The 27,917-nt window shown below is 41.2% G+C and overlaps 2 protein-coding genes across 7 annotated transcripts in view; one reads left to right on the top strand and one right to left on the bottom strand.

Annotated features, from left to right (window-relative positions):
- Nucleotides 1-608: 608 nt before the first annotated feature.
- DEK (DEK proto-oncogene) lies at nucleotides 609-20,246 on the bottom strand. 3 transcript variants are annotated; one of them, XM_084850160.1, is made up of 11 exons: nucleotides 20,041-20,246; nucleotides 18,676-18,798; nucleotides 14,881-14,982; nucleotides 13,608-13,717; nucleotides 11,533-11,627; nucleotides 10,094-10,214; nucleotides 8,343-8,528; nucleotides 6,229-6,364; nucleotides 4,471-4,619; nucleotides 3,327-3,395; nucleotides 609-2,957 (listed from the first exon to the last, which is right to left on the bottom strand). In XM_084850160.1, the coding sequence occupies exons 2-11, from the start codon at nucleotides 18,785-18,787 to the stop codon at nucleotides 2,946-2,948; spliced, it is 1,092 nt and encodes a 363-aa protein (XP_084706286.1). In that variant the 5' UTR covers nucleotides 18,788-18,798; nucleotides 20,041-20,246; the 3' UTR covers nucleotides 609-2,945. The 3 variants fall into 3 exon arrangements, with proteins under 3 accessions (XP_084706286.1, XP_084706288.1, XP_084706287.1); XM_084850162.1 differs by having other exon boundaries at nucleotides 18,676-18,765; XM_084850161.1 differs by lacking the exon at nucleotides 609-2,957 and having other exon boundaries at nucleotides 3,315-3,395.
- RNF144B (ring finger protein 144B) overlaps nucleotides 19,793-27,917 on the top strand; it is a 129,071-nt gene continuing 120,946 nt past the window's right edge. Inside the window, exons 1-2 of one of the 4 annotated variants that reach the window (XM_084850176.1) lie at nucleotides 20,225-20,304; nucleotides 23,012-23,054. The gene's annotated coding sequence lies outside the window, so the exon portion shown is untranslated. Of the gene's footprint in view, nucleotides 20,305-23,011; nucleotides 23,055-26,035; nucleotides 26,454-27,917 lie in introns of those variants that run through there. The other 3 variants (XM_084850171.1, XM_084850172.1, XM_084850167.1) reach the window with 3 other exon arrangements.

The following is a 27,917-nucleotide window of genomic DNA, read 5'->3' as shown; positions in this document are numbered from 1 at the left end:
TGACCATGCTGGTTGGGGATGATGGGAGTTTAGCAGCTTGCCAGAAAGCCTAACCTAAGTTTCAGCTATCTTATATGAAAAAAATAGATTATTTCTCAAAGAGATGGAATAGCACAGCAGAAGCTGTACATGGCTGTCTGGGACTAGAGAAATAAGGTTAAGCTTCAAGGACTATAACATGCAGAGGTAATACAGGAACCTGGCTCTTATATACCCACAGTAACCCTGTGCAGATGTTCCCATTCTACATGTAGTGAACACATGGGGGGAGAATGTGCCAAGTGGCCCCTACATCTGCATGTTCAGCCAAATGCATAAATGGGACTTCTATACCTGTTATCTTCCACATGTTGAGGGACTCTAATCACCCAGTGTGGAAGGTCTGTTCATGCAGAGGTCACTATCATGCATTTGTGTATAGAGGCCCCAGAATGTGGGGCTAGTAGGCAGTCTCACTTCCCCTTCCATGTGTTTACTAAATATAGGGAGAGGAAAGTTTTATCATTTGCTGATGTTTTCAACAAACATGTTTTTATGTAAACACCTTTGGAGAGCTGTCCTGAAAAAAGCTGTATAGAAGTGTTTTAAAAATTTAAGACACAGTTCTTAAACAGTTTGTAACAGCTTTATCATGTTAAGCCTGCTAACAAGGATCTCATACAGGAACAACTATTGTTTTTTTAATTACATCCAGCATCAAGAAAACGTTTTGTATAACTCAGAAGTTCTCACATACCACATTGTGAACTTTCATTCTGATAAAGGTAGTTTACTACTATTGTTGAATTGACTGGAAACAGTGACCACAATGCTATTAAATTTAATTTGTACGTAAGTGGTAAGTGCAGTGTGCCTCTGAATACCAATTGCTAGGGAACACAAGCCGGAGGACTTCCCACAGGCATCTGGGTGGCCACTATAAGAACAGGATGCTGGACTACATAGGCCTTTGGTCTGATCCAGCATGGCTCTTGTGAGACTAAACCCTTTTTTGTCTGGAATAATTGCTGCTAAGGGAAATATATACTTATTCACAGTCCACACATTTGCTTAAGAGAAGTGAGCGTCTAATGTGCTCATAATTTCTAATGACGATAACATCTCTAGATCAGGTTATCTCATCATTTGCGTTTGGGTTACTTGTGTACCTTGCAGAGCAAGGAAAGATTTGTCTAGATAACAAACAAGCATATTTGGTTCTGTATCAAGTTTTACTGTACATGTACTAAAATATCAAAATATACATTCTCCTTAAAGACATTTATTGAATACAAAACTTAGTTACACTCAGCTTTAATATAAAGGATTACATGCAAAGAAAGTGGTAAAAATGGTAGAGATCAATCAGCTTACTGACTGAATATTTTCAGAATATAGTTCTATGATCCTTGATTCCTTAACAACATATTACTACAATAGTTAAAACCTGCAGTACTTGTAATCAATACAGTCATGGATGAATTAGTTACACTTCACATTATGACACGTACTTATTTGGCATTTGTTGGGAACTTTAATTCATGATCATGTGCGTAACTTTACTAACAAAGGAGTTGTTTTGTGGGCAGGTACTTAATTCTAGACATCAGTAAAACTTCATGAATTGTTTGTAGAACTGAGGTTTTAATTTAGAATCTCTCTCTTAACCAAAGCAGCAGGTGTCTGAAGTTAATACATTTAGGTTGCAATCCTAAACCCACTTACCTGGGAATAAGTCCCATTGAACTCAGTGAAGCTTACTTCTGAATAGACAAGTAGAGGACTGTGCTATTAAGCACCTACCTTCCCACTTCCAAATATACCTTCATTTTGGACAAAGGAATACTAAACTGTCCAGCTGATACCATAAAGGTATTCAGAATAAAGCTATTCTGAAATCACTCCTAGATAAGGGAGCTTGACATTCCAGGGACATTAAAACAGCAGGAGTAACACACACTGAACGTGACCTTTTTTCAAAGGTTGGCCGGCCTCAGGGAAGACTTCAGAAATCAAAGCCATATTTGTTTTTCCTATGTATTGGCTTCAGGTTGTAGGTATCATGTAAAACAAGGCTGTGCAACTAGTGGCCTTCCAGATATTTTGGCCTACAGCTCCCATCATCCCTCACCACTGGCTATGCTGGCTGGGGCTGATGAAAGTTAAAGGCCAAAACACTGGAAAGCCCACAAACTGCCCACGTCTGCAGCCACCTCTACCCAGTTAAACACTGAAAAATATGAGTGCAATAAAGGATTTCCTTAGAAGGCAAGAAAATAACATCTTTGTATGGTAGTTGTATTTGCTTCCTTATTAATCATAAACCCATTCCTGAACACTGACACTGGTCAAATCCTCTAAAACACACTGATTATTCTTTTTCTAAACAACTTGGTTTTATGCAAAGAAGTCTGAATTAAGCTTATATACAAACAAACTTTTAAAAATACAAAAATAACATTTGTGAGCTACCATGCTTTGACAATCCTCAGGTGTATACACATGCAAGATAGTATAACATAATTTAGGGTATTCATCATCAGGACTTGTGACTTACTCCTGATTGAAAGAATGGGTATATATTCAAAATGCCCAATACTGCAGTATTTGACAGATACAATAGCTTTCATATTAACCAATATTTTAAAAAACTTCTACGTTACAATGCACTAAAATCTACAACACCTACAGCAGATCTGCTTGTACAAAGAAATTCCATGATGTACAAAGTAAAAGCAGGGAACATTTAATGCCATGCAAAAACCTAAGAAGTGCATTAAACGCAATTTTTAAAAGTTAAAATAATTTCCATTAACACTCAGAACATTAAGTCAGTAGAATCATCCCTGACTAAATACTATATTATACCAATAGGGCAAAACAAAAAATTAACATTTTTGCTGGTGTTTGTAAAATATTTAAATCCACGGGAACAAGTCTGCAGCTTTCGTTTTCTTCCCATTAGATCATGAAATGAGCTAAAAAGAGAAGAGTTTGTGTACTTTTAAATCTTTTGCCTATTTTGTAAATCCCCCTTCCCAAAAACACACTACTAGGGCTGCAATTTTAACATCTTACTTGGAAGAAAGTTCCAGGGAAATCAGTGGGACTAACTTTCAAGTAAATATTTTAAGATTCATGTTATGCCTTTAAAGGCCTGTAGCCCAAACTTAAGATTAAAGTGGGACTAAGCAAACTTACTTTAAAGTTACCAAGTTACAAGCTGCAATTTCAGAAACTGTATTTAGTACTTGGATCTTCCTAACTAACCAAGATTTCCAAATTTAAAGAGCAGCTTATTTTCGTATTTGGATCATCACATGATATTTCACTGATCAAGTATTTACCTCTTTCACTGTCTTTTTGATGAAGTCTTTTCTGTCAGACAAGTCATAACTGGGATAGCTTTCATATACCTGTAACAACCAATTCAATGCAAATGTTAGTAAAGCAGTTTAATCAGAATATACTCCTGATGACTAAGGGCCAAACTAGATGCAACAGGAACAGTATGTCCTGGCTTTTTGAAATATGCTAATAGCAGGTGTGGAGGATAGGGATTTGGATTGGAACCACTACCCTTTCACCTTCCCTTGTGCCATTTCCATGATTTAAATTTCTCCACAGAAAGAAATTTAGTTTCTGTAGTGCTATTTGCGCCACAGAAATTACATAATCAGAGCACAGTTAGTGATACTGTTTATATGTCTGACTCCACTCCACACTCTCAGCACAAAGAAAGATCAGGATCAGCTCTCAGGTTTGCACTTTCTTTTTGAGATTTCCCTGCCCCGGCTCCCCTCACCATGCATGTAGAAGTGAATGCCTGAATGGAAAAGTCCCTTGTTTACTGGAATGGGGCATCTCCCTTTACTACGGTTATAGGATATAACTCCTAACTTCATTATGCATTGTAGGGAAGTATGAAAAGTATGAGATATAATACCCACATAGATGTTAGATCAGACTAGGACTGGGAAGGCCCAGTTCAGATCTCTGCTCCACTATGATGCTCACTGTGTGACTGTGGGCTAGTAACTATCTAAATATAACCTTCTTTAAAGGGCTGTTGTGAGGAGTGTGTGTGTGTGTGTGTGTGTGTGTGTGAGAGGGAGGGAGGGAGGGAGGGAGGGAGGGGGAGAATGTTTATTCACCTGCCCTGGGCACCCTAGAGGAAGGGTAGGATCTGAGGAAATTAGGTGATGGACATGGGACCTGATACATACAAAATATGTAATCTGACAAGTTATCTTTCAGATTTCAACTTAAATATATAGTGCTACTATAAGTATAGTACCATATTGTGCTAATGGATTTAGATTGCCCTCAGTGAAAACAGAAGGCATAAATTGAATGCACTTCAGTTTTCCTGCACCAACAAGGGAGCATAAGAGCTTATGAAATACACACATTTTTACAAGTTTACCCTCGAAAGTCTCAAAATATGAAATACAATATAACCAGTATACAAAACTACTGTCAAGCACATACCTCTTTACAAATCTGTTTCATGGTAACTTCCTCTAAGTTTGCATTAGCTAGTAACTTCTTCACTGTTTCTTTCAGCTCTTCATCTGTAGGTGGTTTTTTCAACTTTTTAATTAAAGGCTCATCATCTGAACTATCCTCAGATTCGCTTTCTAAACATAAAAATATTTTGTAATTAAAGTGCAGATATGTTCGGATTCAGATGATCAGCAGGGGAAACAATGCAATGGTTGTTTCCCCTACCCACACTATTCACACAACCAGGATTACTGTAATTTCCCAAGCCACATCATGGGTTGCCATGTGGTTTGAACCAGGTGCATGGAGGGCAGTGGTGACTTTTCACCCATCTTACAACCCATGGCTTGCAGTAGGGGTTGTAGAGTGGGTGTAAAGTCACTACGGCTATGCTGCAGGTTCAGATGACACAGCAACCCGCAATACGTTGCGAACAATTAGGGTAATCCCGGTTGTACAACCAGCACACACAGCAATGGGGAACAAACAAAACTGCGTTGTTTCCCTCGCTGATTGTCTGAACAGCCCCAATGACAATTCATTACTTTTCTTCCCCACAAGTCAACATTTTGGCCTGGATCCAAAGAAATGCACAAATAGAACACAAAATAGTTTGGGTTCAAAAGTGCTTTTGAACTGGGGCTTTTTAAACAGCACCTTGCCATATCAAATGGCAAATGTCTTTGCAAACGAAGGGAAATTTCAAGCACAGTTTGCAAGGCCTATGGTTTCCCTTCTCTCTGTTCCCATATCCCTACCTATGACCTTTGATCCTCTAACCCTCAGCCACCCAAAGGTCTCCTGCTTCCTTAAAACAAATGTCCATTTCCCCCTGCTGCCCCATATATCTCTGGAGCTCCAATATCACCTATGAGGGCCAACCTCTCCCTCCCTGCAATACCACCTATGTGGGGCCACCTCTCCCTCCCTCAAAATCCATCTTTGTTACAGTGTCCATCTCCACAAACTCCTCAAAACTTTAACAAAGTATGTGTAACTGTATTTACATCTACTCTTCTGCTGTTGGCCCCTCCCACTGTCTGTCTCTATCAAAATTCTGACTAAGTTCTTTGGGGTCACGGAGCTGTTTTGTGTATGTTACTCTGGAAAGTGATATACACGCTGATGGCCCTATAAGAATAATACTAATGATAGAGTCTGTGGACCATTTACTACAAGTCATGTCTACAGCAGCTTTACTGTACTCCTGGGAAGCATCTGTGCTAACTCAAGTAGGCTGACGAAAACAGGTTTCTCTAAGCCACACAATTATTGCAGGCAACAAACTCAAGACAGTAGGTCTAGCTAATATTTGAAAGTATCACTGGAAAATCTGATCAATTGGGATAGTGTTTGAACGCCATCATGGCCAGCTTTTCCAAAGAACAGCTCCTCATACTTTAATCTCTTAACATTACAACATGACATAGCATCAAGTTCTTGCAAGTGTAACAACTGAAATTCAGAAGAATCCCAGCAACTTGTCAAGCCTAACAGCTTTAATAATGAGGCTATGAGTGTTTTAAAAAAGCTGAGCCTAATATTTATCCTTTCAGGGGGATGTAATTGTGTCATTTTCAGGTGGGTCAAATTTGAGGTTTCTGCCACTGACTCCACTAGCCAATGCTGAACATAGGAAAGCAGAAAGGGTATATGGTAGTGGCCTAGACGTTGCACCTTGTTGAAGGCAATCCTAAATCTGCTTGCAGGACCCCAGATAAATTTCCCGAGAGGCAGGTTTACCTTTTTTCGAACTGTTCTGACTCTTCTTGGTTGTGCTACTATCTGCTTTCTTGACATTAGCATTCTTTGTGCCCTTTTTGCTTTTTGAAGCTGTCTTTTGCTTAGGCTTTTCTTTTTTTGATGATTTTTTAGGTCGCTGTAGGAGGAATAAAAACAATATTAAAGTCTATTATAGTATTTACTACTTCTAATACTACAAAGCTACTAGCAAATATGTATTTTATGGTTACAAGTTTCTCTTTTTGCAGTAAAAAGTAAAACACACACTCCACTCAAGCATGGCATAACTGCATTACCTGTCTCCAATACTAATAGTGTCCCTGAAGTTAGAGATCAGGCCTTTCTGATTTTTGTAGGGATACAAAGAGTGCTGTGCCTGATGTTAGTATCAAATATTTTGTCTATACGTTTTCAGGCTAGAATTATTTGGGGGACAATGAAGCTAAATTCAACCCATGGTGGATTGTTGTGCTGTCCGAACCTGGTGCAATTTCCGCAGGGTGGCTTATTTTTCATGAACAAACCACCCTGAGAACCCATAGCTTGCTGTTGGGTTGTTCAGGGTGATTTGTTTTCAGGGTGACATCACGTCACATCCAAACCTGACAGGGCAACTTCATCATGGGTTGTTGGGAATGGTTATAGAGCCAGCCAACAAGAGCAGCAAAAATCCCTGCCATTCCTCACAATCTCACTAGCACTGCTGGCATCCTCCCTCATCCCTTCTCAGTGCCCTCTGTCCAGTGCTCCTAAAAATCAAGAAAAAAAGGACACCAGAGAGTGTCCTGAACATGTTCGCAACCCTTAAATTTGCATAATTTTCCCCTCCACTTTACTGCTTTGCCATATAATTTGTGTATATTTACCGATACCACTCACTGCTCTGCCTTGAAATTTGCATTATCTTTACCTTGAAATTTGCATATCTTTACTGAAAATTAGAGTATTTTTAGCAATCTGCCTCACTGCTCTGCCAAGGAATTTGTGTACTTTTCCTCAGCTTTACTGCTCTGCCATGAAATTTGAATATTTTTAGCAATCTGCCTCACTGCTCTTTAACCCACATGTGTATCTTAGAGCTAACAACAGAGATCAGTGGAGGGAACCAACAAGCATGAGGGGGCAGGGGGAGCTGAAAGTGGCTGATCAGGGCTGCAGGAGAAGGAGCTTTTTGGTTGGGAAATTACTTCAGTAGTACTTGAAGCTGCCTTAAAAAAAAAAAGTTCCCTAGCAAGACAAGCACCCAAGTGGAGGATGAAATTGACAAGGACATTGTTAAGAGGGGGATATAGGTATGCTGGGCTAAATAGTGATCAGGCAGGTAGTCTTGCGCTCTTGTGCAAGAGACCCCCCACCCCGTGGATGAAAAAAAAGTTTGTGAACATGTTACTGTGTTCATAAGGGCTCAGAAAATTAATTCCATTTGGTGATGAGGTTGGGGTTGCTTTGGTAGCTGGCAATCCAGGACCAACTGCAGAGAGGGACTGAGGAAATGAGTAGTTCTGCCGCAAAGGTGCCTGGGATACATGCTGGAAGCTGACAGAAGGACTAAGGGGATAAACAAGCCACGGCAAGCTGCAGAGCGCCGATTACCTATCAGGTTAGTGAGTGAACAACCAAGCCATGGTGGCTTGTTCTCAGAGTGGCTTAGTGTGATGTGCAAACTCTCCCAATGGCCAGGTTTGCACAATTAACCGGGGGGGGGGGGGGAGAAGCCACTGTGCCTTCTTCCCCTGCTGCTCAAGCAGCTGCCACTTGCCTAATTATCTGCTATACTGTGCAAATTGTGTTGTCAGAACCCAGCAGGGCAGCTTCTAAATCACCTCTCAACCCCTAGAAAAAGCCATGGGTTGCGGGGTGGTTTAGAAACCCCTTCCTTGCTGTGCACTGTGCCAGGTTCAAACATAATGCACACTGCATGTAATTAGGCAAGTGGCAGGTGCCCAAGTGGCATGCTTGTGGGTGGGAAAAGAAGCCATGGTAACTTCTTTTCCCCTGCTGATCATGCGAACCTGGTCATTAAAATATCTCCTTGGTGGTAGAGATAAAGGCAATGCATTTATTTTGCAGGAGAATTTGGGCTTTAATGTGCATTGTCTGTATAGAAGCTTTACCTCCTCTTCACTTTCTTTATCTTCTTCAGATGATTCATCTTTCTCTTTCTTTTCATCTTCCTCACTACTAGACTCATCTGATAGGATCTCAGGACATTTGGTGCGTTTGGCTTTCCGTGCTGTTCCAGAGCTACTGCGTTCTTTTTTACCACCTTTATTGGGTGTTTTCTTGGATTTTGGCAATGGCTATGAAATATAGAAAAAAAGTAATTTTATAACCTAAACCTATCAATTAACACAACTCTGCAGAGAATAAATATCTGTCTAGGCTTTAACCACCATTGAAGTGTGATCCTACACTACGAGGTCATTTTGGAAATAGTATCAAGGCATTACATGTTTCTTTCAGAACAAATGTATAGAAATCATGCACATGCATCGCTTGAGGGCAATTATACAATACAACTGAAGATCAATTTAACTATTAGAAAGCAGATTAAATATCAGAGGTTGGCAACTGCAATATGGCCATGTTTTTACTTGTGATATAGGTACTTTTATTGCATAAGAAATTAGTAAATGTTTCTTCCTCGTGTGCTGCCACAAACATCTGATAGCTCCCAGCTTTTCAGTGGAAAATTCTGGAAAGCAGTGGCAACTTCAAGGAGGATTACCAGTCACTGTTTGAATAGTTTTGTAGAATTATATAAACACAGGCCTCCTTCTTCTCTGTTTGCTTTCAGCTGCCAGCCTCACTAACTGTGGTGGTATTCTTTGTCCAGAAAAGGAGAAGCACAGGCTTCAGAGTCACTGGTTTTTTTTATTATTTGTAGTACATTAAGCAATACCGATCTAATATTCTAAGGTAAAAAGAATATGATTTGATTTTTACCTCAGGTGAAGAGAGAAATACTATCTGGATCAAGGGCTGCCTCCGATCCCGGGGGCGACTGCCTATCCAGTGCAGGGTGGGAGGAGTGGAGTGGATGTCCTCCGCGCTCCTGCCACCCTGCTTTCATGGCTAGACAGCTGATTTTGGCTGTCTAGCCTTGGGACCTTGGAGAATGGGAAGGGGCAGCTGGACAACACATAGGAAGTGTCGTACTAGCACTTTTGACCTCCCCACCCCACTCCCAGGAATGCCTTTTCCCCACTCCACGCTGCTCTTCTGAGCACGGAGTGCAGGGCCGATTTGCACTGCTTAAGAGGCTGCGCGGGAGGGGGTGGAGGTAGGTTCTCCTGGAACCGACCTTGAAACATGGGCTCCGAGGTTGGTTCCTGGGAACAGACCAATCCTATGGCTGTCTAGCCAATGACTAGCAGCCATAGGATCGCACCCTAAATGTCCTGCTTGCCTCAAAACTCTTTTGGAGGATAATTTTTACTTTCATATGAACAAGAACTCAGTGTGGTAGAAATACCAAGATTTTTATCTAATACCTCTAGTAAAACAAATGTTAAATACTTCTTAGGAATGATCTTTGTGTAAAGAGCCTTAGGGGAGACACTAATGTTTATCTAGCTGTAATGCTGCTGTAGCCATCCTTCTCAGGGGCTGCATTCCAGAGGTGGGCAGGGCTGAAGGCAAAAGGGAAGGGGCCTTTTGTACTTATACAGAAAATACCAGCATACTTTAGCTTAAACCTCTTACTGCCAGTAACTGTCTTAGGATCCTGTTCCCTGTTCTTCTTGGACAGCACTAGCAAGTCCCGTTTATAGGCATGATCGCCATTACTGTTCTTTCTCTGCCTCCGCCAATTCAGATTATAAGAATGATATAAATATAGCTTTATTATTATGTTTTATCTCACCTTGCCTGAAGGTTTTGGATGCATTAAGAAGTTTAAGATTCTGGCTACCAGTTCACTATTAACTCCTGATCTTTCCAAATCAAGAACCTCACATATACTTTTCAGCATTGCATTTCTGTATCTGTAGAGAAACACACTTTATTAAACATGGTTTATAAGTTTTTACCATAATACGGGGGGGGGGGGGGATATTTCATGCAACTGTAACCCATGTGATTATTCATATCCAGAATTCCAAGGTACTTGGAATTAAAATGTTAAGCATCCACATCCATTATTATAAAATACAAAGGTCTCAAATAATACCACCATTTGCACTGTCTACTGTTATCTTACAATCAAACAACTGAATAATATTTCATTTATTATCTATAACAACCTCACCTTTCTGTCTGTCCATCCCCATCAAACAAACACTCAAGGAAACCCCAAAAAACTAAGTAAAACAATGGACTACAAAAAGACAACTTTGACATTCAACCATTTTTCTCCAATGGTTACACGACCCAATCTCTAAACTAAAATTGTACAATACCTCTGATAAAACTAGAAACACCAACTTGAAGGATAGAGCAGTTTTTACAGATAAGCACTGAATTCTACAAATACAAGTCCAAAAGGTTTTGTTTGTTTTTAAAGAGCACCTTCTTTAATCAAAGTCATTTAGTAGTTAACACAGATTGAAAAACCAAAATATGGGTGGTGCAACATTTTAAAATGATTAACTTTGTAACAAAGTGAAAACAAAACTGGGAAGAACTAAATCTGAATATGCCTGAAAACTCCCCCAACAATAGTGATACCCGCCGCTCTCAGGAATAATGACCACCTTTTTAGGAGCTGTCCAGTCTAGCCAATTACTATATACCAACATGATTATACTGCCAGGGTCCAGAAGATTCTGCAAAACATGGAAACCCGCTTCTGTGGGTTAGCAAGTTTACCACCAGCCAGCCCAATTACAAATACATTTTAGAAGAGTCCAGGGTGCAATTTGGACAAAGCTAAGCACTTTTAGGTTCTTGTCATTTCAGTGGGAGAGAATTAACATGCTTAACTTTCCCAAGGAAAATCAATGGAGTATTAATGTGTTTAATTTGGCTGGATCATGCCCCATATTTGTATGTATGAAAATTTGAAATAATTTATTCAGTATGATCTTCTCCTATATCATCAAATAAGCAGTTTAATACTAGAAACAATTTAGTACCACTAAATTTATTCATCTTGAACATAAAGCATTTGAGTTTATAATATAAAATTATCCTTAAGTCATCTTCATGGAAATTATATGAAATAGAATAAATTGAAGTTATTAATTTAATTAAGTCCTGGGGTAGCAAACTGGACTCCAAGCAGCTGTTCTGCTCAAGATTTAGAATGCATGCATTAACATAAATTATACCACTTGATCATGCCAAGAAGTTTAAAAAGGTTACTTTTTCAACATTTCTTCCTTTTTCTTATATTGGTCACTTCCTTTCTCAAATGGAAAACCACTAAACTGTCCCACATTCTTCTTTAATGAAGCAACCTAAATGTAAAACAGAAATAATGTGCATTTTAGATGTAGCATATGCAGAATCTCAACCTGTTTTAGGTTTTATGACAGTTTTTTAAAACACAAATTACAATATAACTAGGACTGAGCCAAACTATCACTCTGCAGAAAATTCTGGGAAGAAATGGGGAGGGGCAGTGGGAAGTGCACAAGGAAACACAATTTGCCTTCAGCTTCGTTTGTTTTGGGGGTGTTTGTAGCTGCAATGATCACCACTACTTTTGCAGAAGAGTCACCATTACCAAGGCAACACCTCCCATCTTTTGGCACCATGCTCCATAGCACAGTGTGGCAAGACAGGGAAGTGTCCATGCATTGTCTAGGGAACTCTTCCGATCTTCTGGAATACAATAATTGTGGAATAAATTTGAAGGAAAGTATGCGTGTGGATGCAGGATCAGACAGAAACTTCAATAGGTTAACATTATGCTACCCCCAAAGCACTGATGGAGGGGTGCAAGTTTGCAGCCTGTGAACACTATGAAATTAGTATGTTAGTTTCAGTTCAGCTCTAAATAGAATTGCTTAAATGATTTTAAAAAGAGAATAAGAACAAGTGTTTTAAGGAGACTGTATAGAAACTTCGCTACTCTGAAGGGTATCATTTCTTGATTAGGAAAACTTCAAAAACTACCTGCCGCAATTCTGAAGAGAGGGAAATTGCTACAAGTAATTGCATTTCTGAGTAACGAAGGTATATATTACATTGTTAAAAAAAAAGGTTGCACTGAAGTATTGCTAGGTTTGTGTGAAAGCTGTTTTCTACATGTAGACAGACTCTGTTTGAATAGGTGAATTATACCGATAATACAAATCCCTAAGAAGCCATTCATGAGGCAATTTTGATTTTAATTATTAAGATAGGCATAAGAATTCTACACATAAAAATGTTATGATTGTACTAGAGAACTTATATTAGATGCCTTATTATATCCCATTTATCCTATATAATTGTATATAGTGAGGATACTCCTGTAGCCAAAATGGCACCATCCACACACAAGAGGAAGGTATCAGCAGACTCAGGAAAACCCCAAGTTTTGCAGAAGTAAAACAAAAATCTTAAGAAAAACCCTAAGGGGGACCCCTCCCACAAAACAGCCCAGTGAAGTCTGAGCATGCTTAGCGGGCATGGAATGCTGATTGTTTGGCGGGTGGGGGAACAGGACAGAAAATTTGGGAGAGAGGGAATTGACTTGGTTATTCTAGAAAAGAGAATGGCTGACTGAGACCCTCAACAAAAGCATTTCAATGTGCAACCCAGTGATTGACTGGGTTCACGCAACACGCTAATCCACAATCAGTGGTTAAGTGTGGGTTGTTGTTGAACTGTGGGTTGCCTATTGAACCATGAGTTAGTGTGTTGTTTGAACTGAGGACATTTTCCGCAGGGTGGTTTGTTAACCATGCAGTATGGCTTAATTTTCTTAAACAAGCCACCTTGAGAACCCATGGTTTGTTGCTGGGTTGTTCAGGGTGGTTAACAAGCCACCCTATGGAAAATGTCCTAGGTTCAGACAACATGCTAATCCACAGTTCAACAACAATTCATACTGAACCACTGAGTGTGGGTGAGCAGCCCCTTTGTTGTAGGTCCTATTGCTGAAAGAACTAGTTTCAGCAGAGCTAGTTTCACTGGCCAAGAGGTGCTTGGACGCACTTTTCTCAAGTAGCGACCCCACCCCAATTGCCACATGGTAAAATGCTTTGGAAATGAAAGTGAGTTTGGCTTCAAACACTCAAACAAAATCAAATAAATTCAAGAAGCATAGATAAAACTTTGGGCATGGCTAAAGTAGCTTTCTGGATACAGTCCAATTATCTCTACGTCCAAAGGAGTGTGTTTCCAAGTTAGGAACCTTTAGGGTTACAGTCTTCAGAAAGAAAGCTATTTGATACTTTGTGTCAGTTTCAAACCAACTTGAAGGAAGACAGTGTTTTGAGACTTCTTACTGTGCCTGGTCTGTTGTACAGAAGTTTGTGCAGATTTCGCAGTTCATCTGTTTTCTTCTTGCTTAAGAAGTACTGTATCCTTTCAATTTCACAAAGTTTTTGTCCCTTTCCTGAAAGGGAAAATGTGTTAGATGTCCAGTCACAACATTAATGATTATATAGTTACTAAGTCATACTATGAGGACATTGGAAGCTGCCTGCTTATTATAGCTATCAATTAAATATAGCACAAGGACTACAGACATGTATATTTTAATTTAGTATTTTGTATGTGTCCCTTCTTAGACTACATAACATACATCTGCTTGAGAGGCAGTCAAGTGATGAAGATTTATCATTCAAGTTTCAACATTTTGAATGATGGCTGCAACATATAACTATTTCCAAATGTATCTGCACCTGCATCAATACTTTCGGGTGCAATCCTATCAGATGTGCCCTGGGTACTTGTAAGCCTCCAAACTCAAGAGGCTTACAAGTATCCAATGCAGAGTGGGAGGCGCCCTGCACCTCCCGCTCTGCATTTTAGCTAGATGGGCAATTTCGCCCATCTAGTGGGGGCTTTGGGGAGGGAAGAAGGTTGGGGATGGCTGGGGCTACCTCATAGCCCCACATCCCCCGTCTCCTCCCCTCCCTACCCCCAGGAACGCCGCCTTTCACCCCCTACCAGCTCACATTTGTGAGCTTGTAGCAGCGGTCAGCGTGGATCTTTCCACACTGGCTGCTAGGGGTGGGGAGTGCGGTTTCTTGGCTCTGACCTCGGAGCCAGGACACTGAAATACCCAATATCCCCCAGACACTGTCTCAGGGGCATAGGATTGCTTTGTTAATGGTGTAAACCTATGAATGGCTCACAGGGCCCAGTGTAAGGGTTCTCTTCTGTAGTGGTGGGGACAACTTGTCCCATCATACAGGTGCTAGGAACAGGGTTGGCTTATGAACTCCAAATCCTGCACAAAGAGTCAAAAGAGTCAAGTGAAAACAAATGCTAGGCATACACCTAGCAGTAAGGAAGAGAGATTTCCTGTAAAGCAAAGTAGAACTCAACTACATTTCCAAAGCATAGGACTAAGCTGCAATGGCTGGAATGCAAACTGTTGCTTGCAGCACCATGGCACAAACCTATTAATAGGACAAAATATCAGATCTAAATACTCACTGATAACCCATTAAATTTTTAGAACCAAATGAGTTCTAGTTTAACATTTATTAAAGACTTCAAAACAATAAAGGTAATTCATGGTTAATATAGAATATTCTTAAAACAACTTGCCAGGTGTAATTGTAAAAGGTTCCTTTTGTAATGAGGACACTTGCATGGTCAATCTTTCTACTTTTTTCTTCTCTCTCTTTCCTTCAACAATGAGGCTCTTTTCTGAAAGAGACAATTATGCATACTTCTTTCATAAAATTTAGAAAAGCTGTTAAATTAACCTCTAGAAGAAAAACAAGATCTGCAAGGTCTAAAGTACAGCTATCATTGTTAAAAAATTATCCTGGGAACATCTAAAACACTGGCAAATTAGGGTTGGGCATTTGACAGGATTTGATCAGTCAATATTGCTCAAACATTATTAAATAATGTTCAAGTATTTTTTAAAACATTAACTTGCTTAGAAAAATGACACTTTAATAATTTAATAATTGTATGATAATTAAAATAAAATAGTTAACTGTTATTGTTAAACAAATGTTAACTTAAAAAAAATTGTAATCATTACAATGTAATGAATTATTATAACCTATACATTCTATAAATGTTCTATAAATGTGAAAAAAATCACTGAACAGTTTCTTCTCTGGGTTTTATCTTAGAACACCTGGGTCAGCCTACAGTTGTAGAATTAAGAACAGCAACAGAAGTAACAAATACAAAAAAAGAAAAGTCAGATTTTTAAGACAGTTGGGCTAAGTCAGCAGGAGGTCAATTCATCGATCATCATCATGCTTCATGAATACCAGTCAATTAATATTTGACTGGTATGCCAACCCAATGGCAAATATACAAACCTCGAAAAAATTAAACATGATTCGTCTTCTCCCAAATAACCTCCTGCACAGGTGGAGCCGGAACACAGAGAAAGATTCCCCCCCCCCCTGATATTTCAGCCTGCAAACCCACAGGAAGTGGAGGTAGTAATCTATTCTGCACATTCTCTCCCTGCAGCTCAGTAGTTAGCTGAGTACAGGGAGAAAATACCTGATGGCATTACCCTTAGATTTCAGGTACTAGCATGCTAAGGCCAAGAAACAAATAAACCCTTGTATGTGTATACATATGTACCAGTTTGCCACTTGAATGTTCACCTGGACCAATTGCTTTTCAGTCAAGGTGAGCAGCAAATAACAAGTTTGGCTCAAGGCACAATGCTTCTGAAGCTCCTCTAAGTGTAACACCTGTTTTACTTGTTAAGAAATATACAACCACCTTTTCCCTAGTAACTTAATAGACAGAATGCAATTTTCCCCAAGGCTGTAAAAAGTGTTGTAACAGTAACCCATAAACAAGCTTTCAAGCTTAGCTCCAGAAAGGAAGGAAATCTATCTACACATAACACTGACTTAACTTAATTCCCGCCTCCCCTGTCTAACAGGAAATAGTTGCCAGTTCTCACTTAAGTCAAATGTTAACATAATATGTCTTGAAGTTCTTGCAAAGGCTCAAAAAGCAACTGTGTGGAAAATACAAATGACTAGCCCTTCTAAGTACTAACATGTATGTCATAGAGATTCCAATTCAAATTGAAAGGCCGGTGAGAATGGTATCAACAAGCCACTGAACATACTTCTCAATGGGCCCATTTGCAAATAACAGTGGAAATGAGTTAACTGACCCATGATTTGCTGGGTTGTGTGCTGTGCGTGTGCCACTGTCTCTTTAATTATGCAGCCGCCGATTGAGGTTCTGTGACTTTTGAATCCAGACACTATGGGTTATTCGTGGGTTAAACAACCCAAAATCAACCTAAGAACTAATTGCAGGTTAACTTTGGGCTGTGTAATGCATGAATACGCCAAGTTCCCCAGGTTTGCACATCACAGAGCAACCTATGATTGGGCCAATTGGAGGTTGCATATTTAAAGAGACAGCAGCATGTACGCAGCATGTGGCATGGGAAATAGTGGGTTAATTTTCTCCTGTTATTTACAAACCAGATCAATACCTGATCTCTAAAACAAGGTAGGTTACCACAAGAATAGGAATAACGTGGAATACAATGCCCTGGTTTGCACGATCAAAACAAGCCACCTAGGCTTGTTTAAATCAGTGGTGCATGCCGGGAACCATTAGCCTAATTGCTCGCCTGGGCCTGGATTGTCCTGTCATCTGAACTCAGGTGGCATGGCTTGTTTGAGGAGGAAACAAACCTCAAATAACCCATGGCCTGTTGGGTTATTTAAGCTACAGTGGCTTGTTTGATCTTGTGAACTAGCCCATTGAGGAAGACAAAAAGGTCAGGTTACATATATCCATAGGACTCCTTAAACTCCAATTCCCTAAAGCTTGTGATTAGTGATATGTATAAATATCGTAAAACCTGTATTAAACCTGAGGATTCCAGAAAGCTGTTTTCCAAACAAGAAACCCGCTGCTTTGCTTAATATGTAACTGTGACCATAAACTGAGGATACAAAACAAAGAGCACAGATACTGCATGTTTTAATATAATCCACCTTGGATGCCTCTATTTGAGGCAGATAGGCAGGATGTTTATTACATTTATATCCCTTTTTCCTCTTGCAAGGAACCCAAGGCAGCTTACATGGTCCTCCTCCTTCAATTTTATCCTCACAGCAACCTTGTGAGGTAGGTTAGGCTGAGAGTCAGTGGCTAGCTCAAAGTCACCCAGTGACCTTCATGGCCAAGTGGGGACTACAGCCTGGATCTCCTGAGTCCCCGATGTTTCCCCTCCCTTTAGGAGGGATGACTCTCTATTTCCCTAATCAACTAACTTAAAGCTTTTTTCTCATCTCCATATAATTTTCTCCTATTCCTAATTCAAGCTTACTTCAAGAGTGTAGCACTTGACTCATGGGAAGCCAAAGTTACTGGAGGACAGAAGCAAGCCAGACAGGTGCAGATCTAATTAGAAACTAACGGTACCATCCTATCCGGACACCCATCAGCCTCCGAACTCAGAGGCTAACAGGCATCCTATGCAGAGCGGGAGGAGCACGGAGACGATCTCTGCACTCCTCTTGTCAGGTATTTTTGCTAGGTGGGCGATTTTGCCTGTCTAGCTGGGGCTGTGGAGTGGAGGGAAGGAGGCTGGGGCAGATGCAGGATTCTTTGTAAGCCAGTCACCCTGTTCTTCTCCCTCCCCCCAGAACTGCCCCCTTTCCCTCCTCTCTGAGCACACGTTTGCAACCTCGTAGAGGCAATAAGCACAGTTCCTTCCGCACTGGTTGCAAGGTGGCGGGGGAGCGGATGGAGAGCTTGGACTCCTGGGCCAGATGTCGGAGTGCTGCCTCTGGCCTTGGATTCAAGAACCCGAAATATCCTATGGCCCCCAGATGTTATCTAGGGGCCAAAGGATTGCTTTCTTAATAAAGCTTAGTCTCAAACACTTAATGAGGATGCAAAAATGAGAAATCTGCTATACATCAAAATGCATTTTCTTTAATCACCAGAGGCCACCAAGCAAAAGGCAATCTGCATCGTGTTGTTCAAAAGGTTAGTTTTATAAAATCTCAAGCTGAAGATCTACGCTTTATTTCTCTTAAGAGTACATAAAGCTTTTTATAGCATCCTCAGAGACTGTTTTAATTAAATCACCATAAATGCACATGTGAAAACCTTTCATCTCAATTTGTCATCTGATTCTGGCTGAAACCTGACCTCTAATTCAAATAATTCTTAGAAGTCCCATGTGTGAATGGAACGTGCCTTTTTTTCTTCAAATGCAGCTCTTTACTCTGTGTTGAATTCCATTTCTGCTTGGATGGGAACAAGGGGCTATAGTGGGAGAGGGCCTGAAAATGTCCTGTCCATACAGTACTTTGGATCCTAGTCCATATATTTAGTTTAGCACAGGTTCTACCGTTCTTTATGTGCTCATACACCTACCTTTTTCCTCTTCCTCTTCTTCACTATCTTCAACTTTGTTTTCAGTTTCTGGTTCTATTTCTTCTGTTTGGTCGACAGACAGCACATCATCTTTATCAGAAACAGAAGACATGACTGTTTTTTCTGCATAGAAATACAAGGGGAAATGTCAACATGACTTTCATATGAAAGTAACATTTGAAAGTGTGCCTTTCAATCTTTGTTGTAGTGTAGGAAGGCGTTCTCCTTCATAGCAAACTTAAGGAGCCTTCATTTCCTATACTGGTTATCAGTGCAGCCCAAAAAGTTGTGTGAATATTTTACAAGTTTAGCACCATCAACCTTATGTATTAGATAAAACAGATGGCTAATAAATATGTTGCTAAAAATAACACAGGGAGGGAAGAAACAAATGCAAGATAATTTGTAGGAGTTGGAGTAAGCAAGTGGTTGTTCTGAGAAGAGAATCTGTTCTATTCAAGCTGGTTAGACATAGCACTGTTTATCCTCAGCTATTTTGCGTACAAAAAGTTTTCCATGAAGTCTTATTCTTCTTTGTTAAAAGGAAAGTTTCTAGAACACAATTTCAATTGCATAAAGATACACGTCTCCTGTCACTTTTTGTACCCAATGCAACCTACTACCTCTGACTTACTTATCCATACTAATCTTTATTTTTTCTTGTAAAAAACAAAAACAAAACCCATGTTCTGTAGCGTGCAAATATTAAGTGCACATTTAACCATGGAAGTTGAACAGATCCATGCAAAATACACTTGTACACACGTCTCACAAATTGGGTTGGATCCAGACTTAGTCATGCTTAGCGTAGACCCACTGTTATCAATGAGACAAGTCAGTCATGACGAACTTAAGTCAATGCAATATAAGACCTTCTGGGCAACACAGATTTTTTTCTTCAGGATGGATTTTTTAAACCCTCCAGCAAATGAGAGTAAATGTTCCGCTTATGTAATCTGGTTTACCCCAAAATGCCATTTCTTTCTTAAGGATAATAACTCTCTGGCGCTTTGGGGATCAGAAAAGAGACAGAGAGAGAGGCGCAGAAGCGTTGTTCGCTTTCACCCTCGCTATAACAAGGCTGGCTGGCTGGCTGGCTAGGGCAGTGACAGACAACAGAATTCCGGCGGGAAAACGGAGCTCGCGCGGAGGAAGACGTCAGGCCTCGCGCCCGGAATGCCTTTCAAGGGAAGGGGCAGAAGAACTGACGGGCTCACGCTCGGCGGAGTCTGCCTTCTAAGCCCTGTTCTACAGAACACCGCGCGTGGCCGAAGGCCGACTCTGGAACACCGCAAAAGCCACCCCCGCCCGGGCCCGATGGAACGCTCTCCTCGACCGTTATCCCGGGAGTAACGGAACACCCACCTGGCCGGGAGACGGACACCGCGGGGCGCTCCTCAGACGGGGGTGACGGCAACGCTGGGGGCTGCGGCAGCGAACAAAACAGCAAACTCCTTCAGGAAAGAAGCGCCCGGACTGGTAGAGAAGGAGGGGGCGGGACTTGAGGCGTGAGCCTGGCGTTGCTCCACTCTCCCTGGAAAATCAACAACGTTTCAAAATGGCGGGTTGTCAAAGGGGAAGAAGGAAGCGGGAAATCGCCGGCCAATCGACGGTCAGGACGCTTTCCGCGTAAGGCGGGGTTTGGAAAGGGATGGGCAGGAAGGAAGGGGAGGGTTGAGAGTGAGGGAAAAGTGAAAGGGGTTTTGTTTTGGAGGAGGCTGTATGGAGCATGCGCAAGGTCGAATGGCCTTTTGCGACGGGCGGGCGGCTTGTCTATAGACGTGATGGCGGCGCCGCACCGTCGCCCTCTGCTGTGGGTTGGGCGCACGGCTGCATGTTTTTCTAGCAGCCGCAAAATGAAGGCGCGCTTTCAAATCCGGGCAAGGAGGAGAGCTCTAACTTTGCTCTTCCGCGCTCTGGTTCTCCTGCAAGCTCAGTCAGGCCAACTGTGCACCGTGCAGCTTGGGGCTACTTTGGAAAGAAGCTCTGTTGTGCTCGGTGGCGCTTCTTCTTCCAAGCAAATAATGAAGGGCGACCGGAGTACAAAACTGCTCTTTTGCACGGTTAGGTGGGAGAAAGTCTAATTGGAATCAGGGGGACTTACTTCCTAGGAAACGTGGATAGGAGTGAGATTCAATTATACCTACAATAATTTCCAGAGCGGTAGCCGTGTTAGTCTGTAGCAGCAAAAACAACGAAAAGGCTTGTGGCACCTTAAAGACTACAGATTTATTTATTCTGGCATACGCTTTTGTGCGCACTGTCCACGTCATCAGATACATGAAGTGGCTGGTTGATCTATGTATGCATGGGCGGGGAGGGTGGGTGTGTTGTACCAAATAGTGATAATTACCTTAACGGTTGCCATTCGCAAGATGTTGTTGGAGGTAACACAATCATTGCAATTAACATATTGAAATGCAGGAAAGTACAGAGGTGATTATTACCTAAATGGCCCCTGTTGGGCAATAGCTCATTGCGATTAACATATGTAGCATGCTTTTTTTAAAAAAAAACCCCAAACCCTTTCTCCCTATTCGAACCACAGGAAATGGAGTTGAATTTCGTAATGAATTGTACTTCATCAATTTCACCTTGGTATCTGTCTTTGAAATTCCTTTGTTCAAGAGTGGCCACTTTAAAGTCATTCACAGAGCGTCCTTGGAGGATGAAACGTCCCCCACACTGATTTCTGAACATTTCTGTTCCTTATGTCAGATCTCTTTCCTGGTTTCCTGACCAGTAGCGCTTCTATCTTGTCTGGATTAAGCCTCGGTTTGGCCAAAATAATATTAGGCCTCACTCATACAGCAGAACATAACCTGGCTTCTTTTTTTTTGAGTGGGTGATCTGGGTATGGAAGGACAATATGTAACCCCTTTTTCATGGACAAATTATTGCCTGCTAGGTTCTATACCAGGGGTCGGCATCCTCTTCTCCTCAGCCTAATTTCAAAAGCTCTCTGCCCCTTCCCTGGCAGCCTTTTGCCAGGAAAGGAAGAGGGAGAGAGAGAAAAGAGTGTCAGAAAGAGAAAAGGGGTGACCTTTTGACTTTGACCCTGCCCTCTTCTGGCTTTGGGCCAGCTCACTGCTGACATGCAGCCTGCAATAGATTACCCACCAGGGAATGCGGTCCACAACAGAAAAATGGTTGGCCACCTCTGTTCTAGATTAACAGGAACTCCTAATCTCCACAAGCATGTGGGAACCTATTAAAAAGTCCCAAGTCCAGAGTAGGATGGATCCAGATGCTTTCCTTGTTGCCTTGGGCAAGTTTACCTCAGCTGGTGATTCTGTCAAAATCCTGGTTGATCTCTGGAACAGGAGAATAAATGCCCAGGCAGTTGACCTGACCAAATGTCCTCTCCGTGCTGGTAGAGTGAAACAAATTTAAAGACTTGTTGAAAAAGCTCTCTCTGGATCCCACAGTGATCAGTAACACATTTACTATTGGGCAAGGTTTTTTAGCATCTCTACTCTAGGGATTCTTGGATGAAACAATTATCTAGACTCATGTCAGTCTGGTTTCAGGCCTGGTTTTGGGACTGAGATAGCTTTGGTCACCTTGGTAGCAATCCTCTAATAGTTCTGCTAGACCTTGTGGCTGCATTCGATACCATTAACTATGGTATCCTTCTGGACTGCTTGGCAGGCATGGAATTAGGAGGAATTGTTTTGTGATTGTTCCGATCCCTCCTTTAGGATCAGTTCCAGAAGGTGGTATTGGAGTCTTCTGTCCAGCATCTTGGTCATTGGCTTATGCTGCCCCACAGAGATCGACCTTGTCCCCTATGTTGTTTAACAGCTACATGGAACCACTGGGAGAGTTTGTGTGTGGATTTGTGATCCATTGTTGCCAATATGCAGAGGATATGCAATTCTATATTGAATTGGTGTCAGGAGGCAGTAATAGGATAGATAAGGGCTAACACGTGTATGTGACAAGATGAATGTGAATGCAAAATACATTTGGGCAAGTGTGTCTATGTTGTTGAATGTGTTTGATTTACTGGGCACAAGCACATTTTCTTACAGGTATCAGAATGAAACAGTCTCTAGTATCTTTGATGGCGAAAGTCAGATCCTTTGATGGATGCTGCACTGTGCAGATATGCATGAAATATATGTGTTGGAACCATGAGTTATCTATAAGGGAAGATAGAGGTGCCAGAGATTGGGGAACTAGTAGTCATGTTACAAATATGTTAGTAACTCTGTTAGAATATTCTTTATAGAACAAAACCTGCTTGTGTATATGCCTGCTGTTTGATGTTGTGTCCTAACCACACACATACAACAAATTATGCTTCTGCTCTGACACTATTTTTTTTTTTAAGTTCTCTGACCTGCCGTCTCCGTTAATACAAGAACACTATAATAGTAAGTATATCACACTGACAAGAGATGTTTCTGTAAAGTTATGATGTTTAAAGGCTTTATGCTATTAAAAAAGTACAAAATTCTTGCTTGGCATAAATAGCAAGGATTTGAAAAACATAGAAACTTTATCAATGAAATATTATACTCAGTTTATGATAATCATAAACTCAGTTTATGATAAGTTTCATAAACCTATATCAAAATAGTTATCCCAAAAGGCATTTGTTTACAAAGAAATGGCGTAATGAAATATTTGTAGTGCGACTTTGGTTCATTTAGGCTGTGGCCCTATACCTACTTTTCTAGGTGTAAGTCTTGTTGAAATACATAGTTCTGACTACACATATATAGGATTGCGCTGTTGGAGTCGGTTCTCCTTTCCATTAATTCTTTATTGTATTTTATAAGACCAAGAGAATAAACTTCACATTGTTGGAATAAATTTGTTTTGTTTCCCTTGAAACCCACTAAGACTGGGGTGGGTGACACGTGGCCCATGGGCTGCATGCAGCCCCCGTGGCTGTTTTTGTGGCCCCTGCCAAATTTGTTGCTGCAGTGACAGCAGCAAAAAGGTAGCTATTTCGCAAGTGGGAGTGCGCACTTTGTTTGCAAGCAGAATTGTGCTCCTATAAGGACTCCTTCACACTGAGCTTTTCTCCTGCAATTGAGATTGCTCCTTCATGGAAGTTTGTGGGCTCTTTACGTGACGTAGTGACCATTCAAGGTGTCTCCTGCATTAAACGCCCTTTGTTCCATTTTTAAATAGATCGCAGATAATGAGCTATCATATTACCCCACTGTGTTCCGCTTCAGTTTCCTCCGTGAAGAGTAAAAGCGGCAAGAAGAGGAGCAAGATCAATGAAAGATAATGAAAGACTCAGATATGGGGAGAAGGAGTGGGAAGGGGGTGGGGGGAAAGGAAGCATGTGAAAAAGGGAGTTGTTGTGATCTTTCATTTAAAATGGAAGCAGAAAGCCCTGTTTTAAATGCAGGATTTTAGGCTGGTGTAGAGATGCCCTAAGCCTCCCATGAGCATGGTTCAGCTTGCAAAAAAGGCATGCACCCCCCACGAACCAAAACTGAGTTATCCTTCAAAACTGATGGCAAGGGGGGTGAGGGATGTGGTGGCAGTGGCAGCTCAGGTGTGCTCTTCCTCAGGCAGAGGGAGAGCTTGCGCTGGCATGGCCAGTGACTGATAGGTCTACTCACAGAAATCTTAAGAGTCAAGAATCAAAGAGTTGGAATGGATCCTGAAGAGCCATCCACACCAACCTCCCAAGCTTAAAATTAATATTTATTCCATTGCCTTTGATGAACTGGAACTGCAAATTGTGATATGAATTGAGCTAAAAAATGATTGTCCTCTTTTATGTTAAATTTCCTGTAAGTGTTCTATACTGAATTGTGGAAAAGTGGTCCATAAAGAAATAAATATAATGCTTATTCTGTAAAAATGCACTTACATCCAGGAAATCCTCTGCTTATGGAAGGGGTGGGTAATCCTTTTCGGCCTGAGTGCTGATTTCCAGTTTTGAAAGCTCTCAGGGGCCGTATTTCCAGTTCTGGAAAACTCTCTGTGGCTAAGGGCATAGGGGTGGGGCCAAAAGGAAAATGGGTGGGACAAAATTACCATACGTACCACTTTAGAACTAGAAACACAGCTTAAGGACATGGAAGTCAGGGAAAGTATAGAAAGCACCAAACAGCTCAATTCTAAGTAAGCCCCATTCTTAAAATCCTTGCCAGTTTCAAGGAGCACAGCTCAATGGTTTGTATGTCTACCCAGAAGTAAGCCCCGTTGCTAGGCAGAGCGTAGTATTTTCAAAAATCTCAGCGGAGGAAAGCACACAAAACAGAACTCAACATTGTTAAAATGCAAGCCGAAGAAGGCTGAGGAAACTCACCTCCCTGCAACCCCTGCCTTATAACTTTAATATTATAACATTATTTCCAAAGACAGCTTTCACAGAACTTTGATGATCTTTAACCATGATCAAGCGGCTGTAGAAACTTTCCTCCCTGCCTTTTTCCCTCATAAAAGAAAAAAATTCTTTCCCAAGGTTTAGCCATAACTGAGTGGGCTGAGGAAAGCACCGGGATTTCTAGCCGTGACTGAGCAGGCTGCTCAAGGAACAGAAATGCAGAGTGGGTGACATCAGGGGTTTTGAAATGAGTAGGCAGATAAAATTTATCTAGTGTGTATGATGAGCGAACAATGTTGGTTGCCTCTCTGGAAAGGAGAGAAAAGGAACGGCGCACTCCAATGCGCTGTGCTGGAGAACGGAGCTGGAAGATAATCTGTCTTTCTGTCACACATTCTGGTTTGCTCCAGTCTTTTCTGGAAATGGATGAGATGACAGGAACAAGTTGGAACGCTCACCACATTCCGGGAAGCCAAAAAGCAATTTAAAAATTAAATAAAACCAGCAATGGCTGCAACTTAAGAATGCAATGGTAATCAAAGGCCCAAAATCAGGCATGTGGGTGTGATGTTGGAAAGTGGTGTGCCTGTATTGAGAATCTTTGTAGGCTGGATTGGGGATCTCAACGGGCCATATTAGGCCTGTGGGTCCCCCACCCCTGTCCTTGCTTATGGCTATGCTTTTAAACCTCTTCTCCATAAGCCTGATATATATGTATAGCTATAGACAAAGTATATGCCAGATGTATTGCTTTTTATTGCTAAACTGAGGTAAATATATATTACACTAAACCTAAATGGCAACAATTTTGTTCTGAGTTTCTGTGCTGTTCTTAGGAGTACCCATACACTAAATATTCACTGATAGTATATAATCTTGCTATACAGTGAGTGAGTACACAGGAGTCCTTTCTTTTGAGGGTGAGCTTCCTTATGCCCCACCCCAACAGGCAGTAGCTGTGGGAATCTTTAGAGACAGACTCTTTCTAGCACTGTATTCCTGAAATGTAGAATGAATTTGTCCTTTGTAGGAGGAGGAGGAGGAGGAGGAGGTGCCTTCAGACATAAACTGTCTGTATCAATTGCTGTGAACAGACTGCTGCAGCTGTAAGGTCCCTTGTCAGGCTACACTAGTTCCTGGAGGAGCAATTGTGGCGTTTTCAGCCCAAACTGAAGATGTACATGCAGCAATAGGTTGCCTAATACTGCTGGGACATGGAGTTTCTGAATTTCTGCAACTTCTCTGAAAAATGTGGAAATGTGATAAGTTAGGAAATGAGAAGAGTGACAAAGGGCTAGCTACAAAAAGGGATTTTTTAAAAATTACCTGAACCTGAAGCTGTCATTAGTTTCTTTCTCTGCTGTGCTGAAGAAACTGCTGCAATTACAAAGAAATAGGCAAGAAGCAAGCTGTATCCAGCACAAACAGTTCTCAGACTGTTTCCCGACTCTATTAACTGCCAAGGCAGAAGAGAAAGGTGAGCCCCTCTATGCAGCTGGATGATGGTAAATATTAGGCTTTTTCCAGAGATTGTCATGCATACTGTGGATTTAATCTTCTGTCCTCCAATCTTTTCTGCTTGTAAGTCTCCTTTTGCAAACTGTCAGCTTTGCACAGTTATGGCAAGGCATTGCTTTCATAGTTGTGGCGAAGGAAGTGTGCATATGTTGGGCATGATGCCTTTTAGAGGATCAGTTACTCTCTTACCATAGTTTTCTTCAAGCAACAACGCCCACTAGTATAGTGTTGCCAGTGTGCAAACACAGAGGAAACTTGTAGACCAGCTGAAGTCAGAGGAAATTTGCCCTTGAGTTCAAGGGACCCAGAAATTTGCTCATGCAGGCCTAATCAGGACGTGCTGGATGTCCAGAAGTTAAAAACAAACACATTTTGGCATTTTTAAGACCCAAACTCTGGAGACTTCTCCTTGCAAACTGTTATCATGCCTCCTTGCAAACTGTTATCATCTGACAGAGTAAAATAGGTACATTTGTGTTACACTTAAATCAGGTTCATGGTGTGGAAATAAATGAAATACTTCTGCAGGGTGTGATGGGATCACAGCCAAATAATTGGTAAAACATTAACTTCCAAATATACATTTCCTTGTATCACCCAAAAACAGATTTTCCCATTTAGCTGTTTATTTTGTTGTTATGTAGTACCTGGGTCACGAATTACTAACTGTCATAATTATGTGGTCATGAGAAAAGTTTTGAGGTCCTGTTTCATACTAGCTAAGAGGCAGAGCTACAGATCAGGAAGTCCCTGGCTTGAATCTCATCTCTGCCATGAACTCAATAGGTGGCCTTAGGTAAGCCACATTCTCTCAGCCTCAGTCACCTCATCTGCAATACGAGGGATAATAATACTGACTTACCTTACAGGGCTATTGTGAGGATTACAACTAGGTAATGCATGTGAAGCACTTTGAACACTTAAAAGCACTATACAAATGTGTTGTTTCAACACAAGGTAGATAGTGCTCACAGCAGCAAAATGAGCACAGTTGGCAAGTAATCTTCTGTTTACTGCCCATGTGTTCCTGAAAATGTGGACAGGAACCTTGGAGAGTTGAGACCTACCACATGTGTGCTTGACCCTTGCCCTTCCTGACTTATAAGGGCGGGTTTGGCTGAGTGGATAAGGGACAGGCAGTGGTGAATGCCCCTTTACAACAGAGTGTAATTATGCCTAAGAGATGGTGGTGAGACCTTTGTTAAGAAAAATCCCTGAATCCCACTGTATTGGATAATTTCTGGTGAGTCTCCAATATTCCATTCTTGGGCAAGGTGCTGGAGTATGTAATGGTCTCTCAGCTCCAGGGGTTTCTGTTTGAGGCAGATTATCTAGATCCATGTCCTACAGATCAGCTTATGTGATAAAGGCTGTTTTAGTCATCTTGGTGGACAGTCTGTGCTGGGAACTGGACATCAGAACT

The sequence above is a fragment of the Heloderma suspectum genome, chromosome 4 (genome assembly GCF_057233095.1).
Source record: "Heloderma suspectum isolate Gila_16-S chromosome 4, 16-S_ref, whole genome shotgun sequence".
Taxonomy (NCBI): Eukaryota; Metazoa; Chordata; class Lepidosauria; order Squamata; family Helodermatidae; genus Heloderma; species Heloderma suspectum.
Note: the sequence above shows the minus strand (reverse complement) of the source record. Positions and strands in the feature narration are given on the sequence as shown.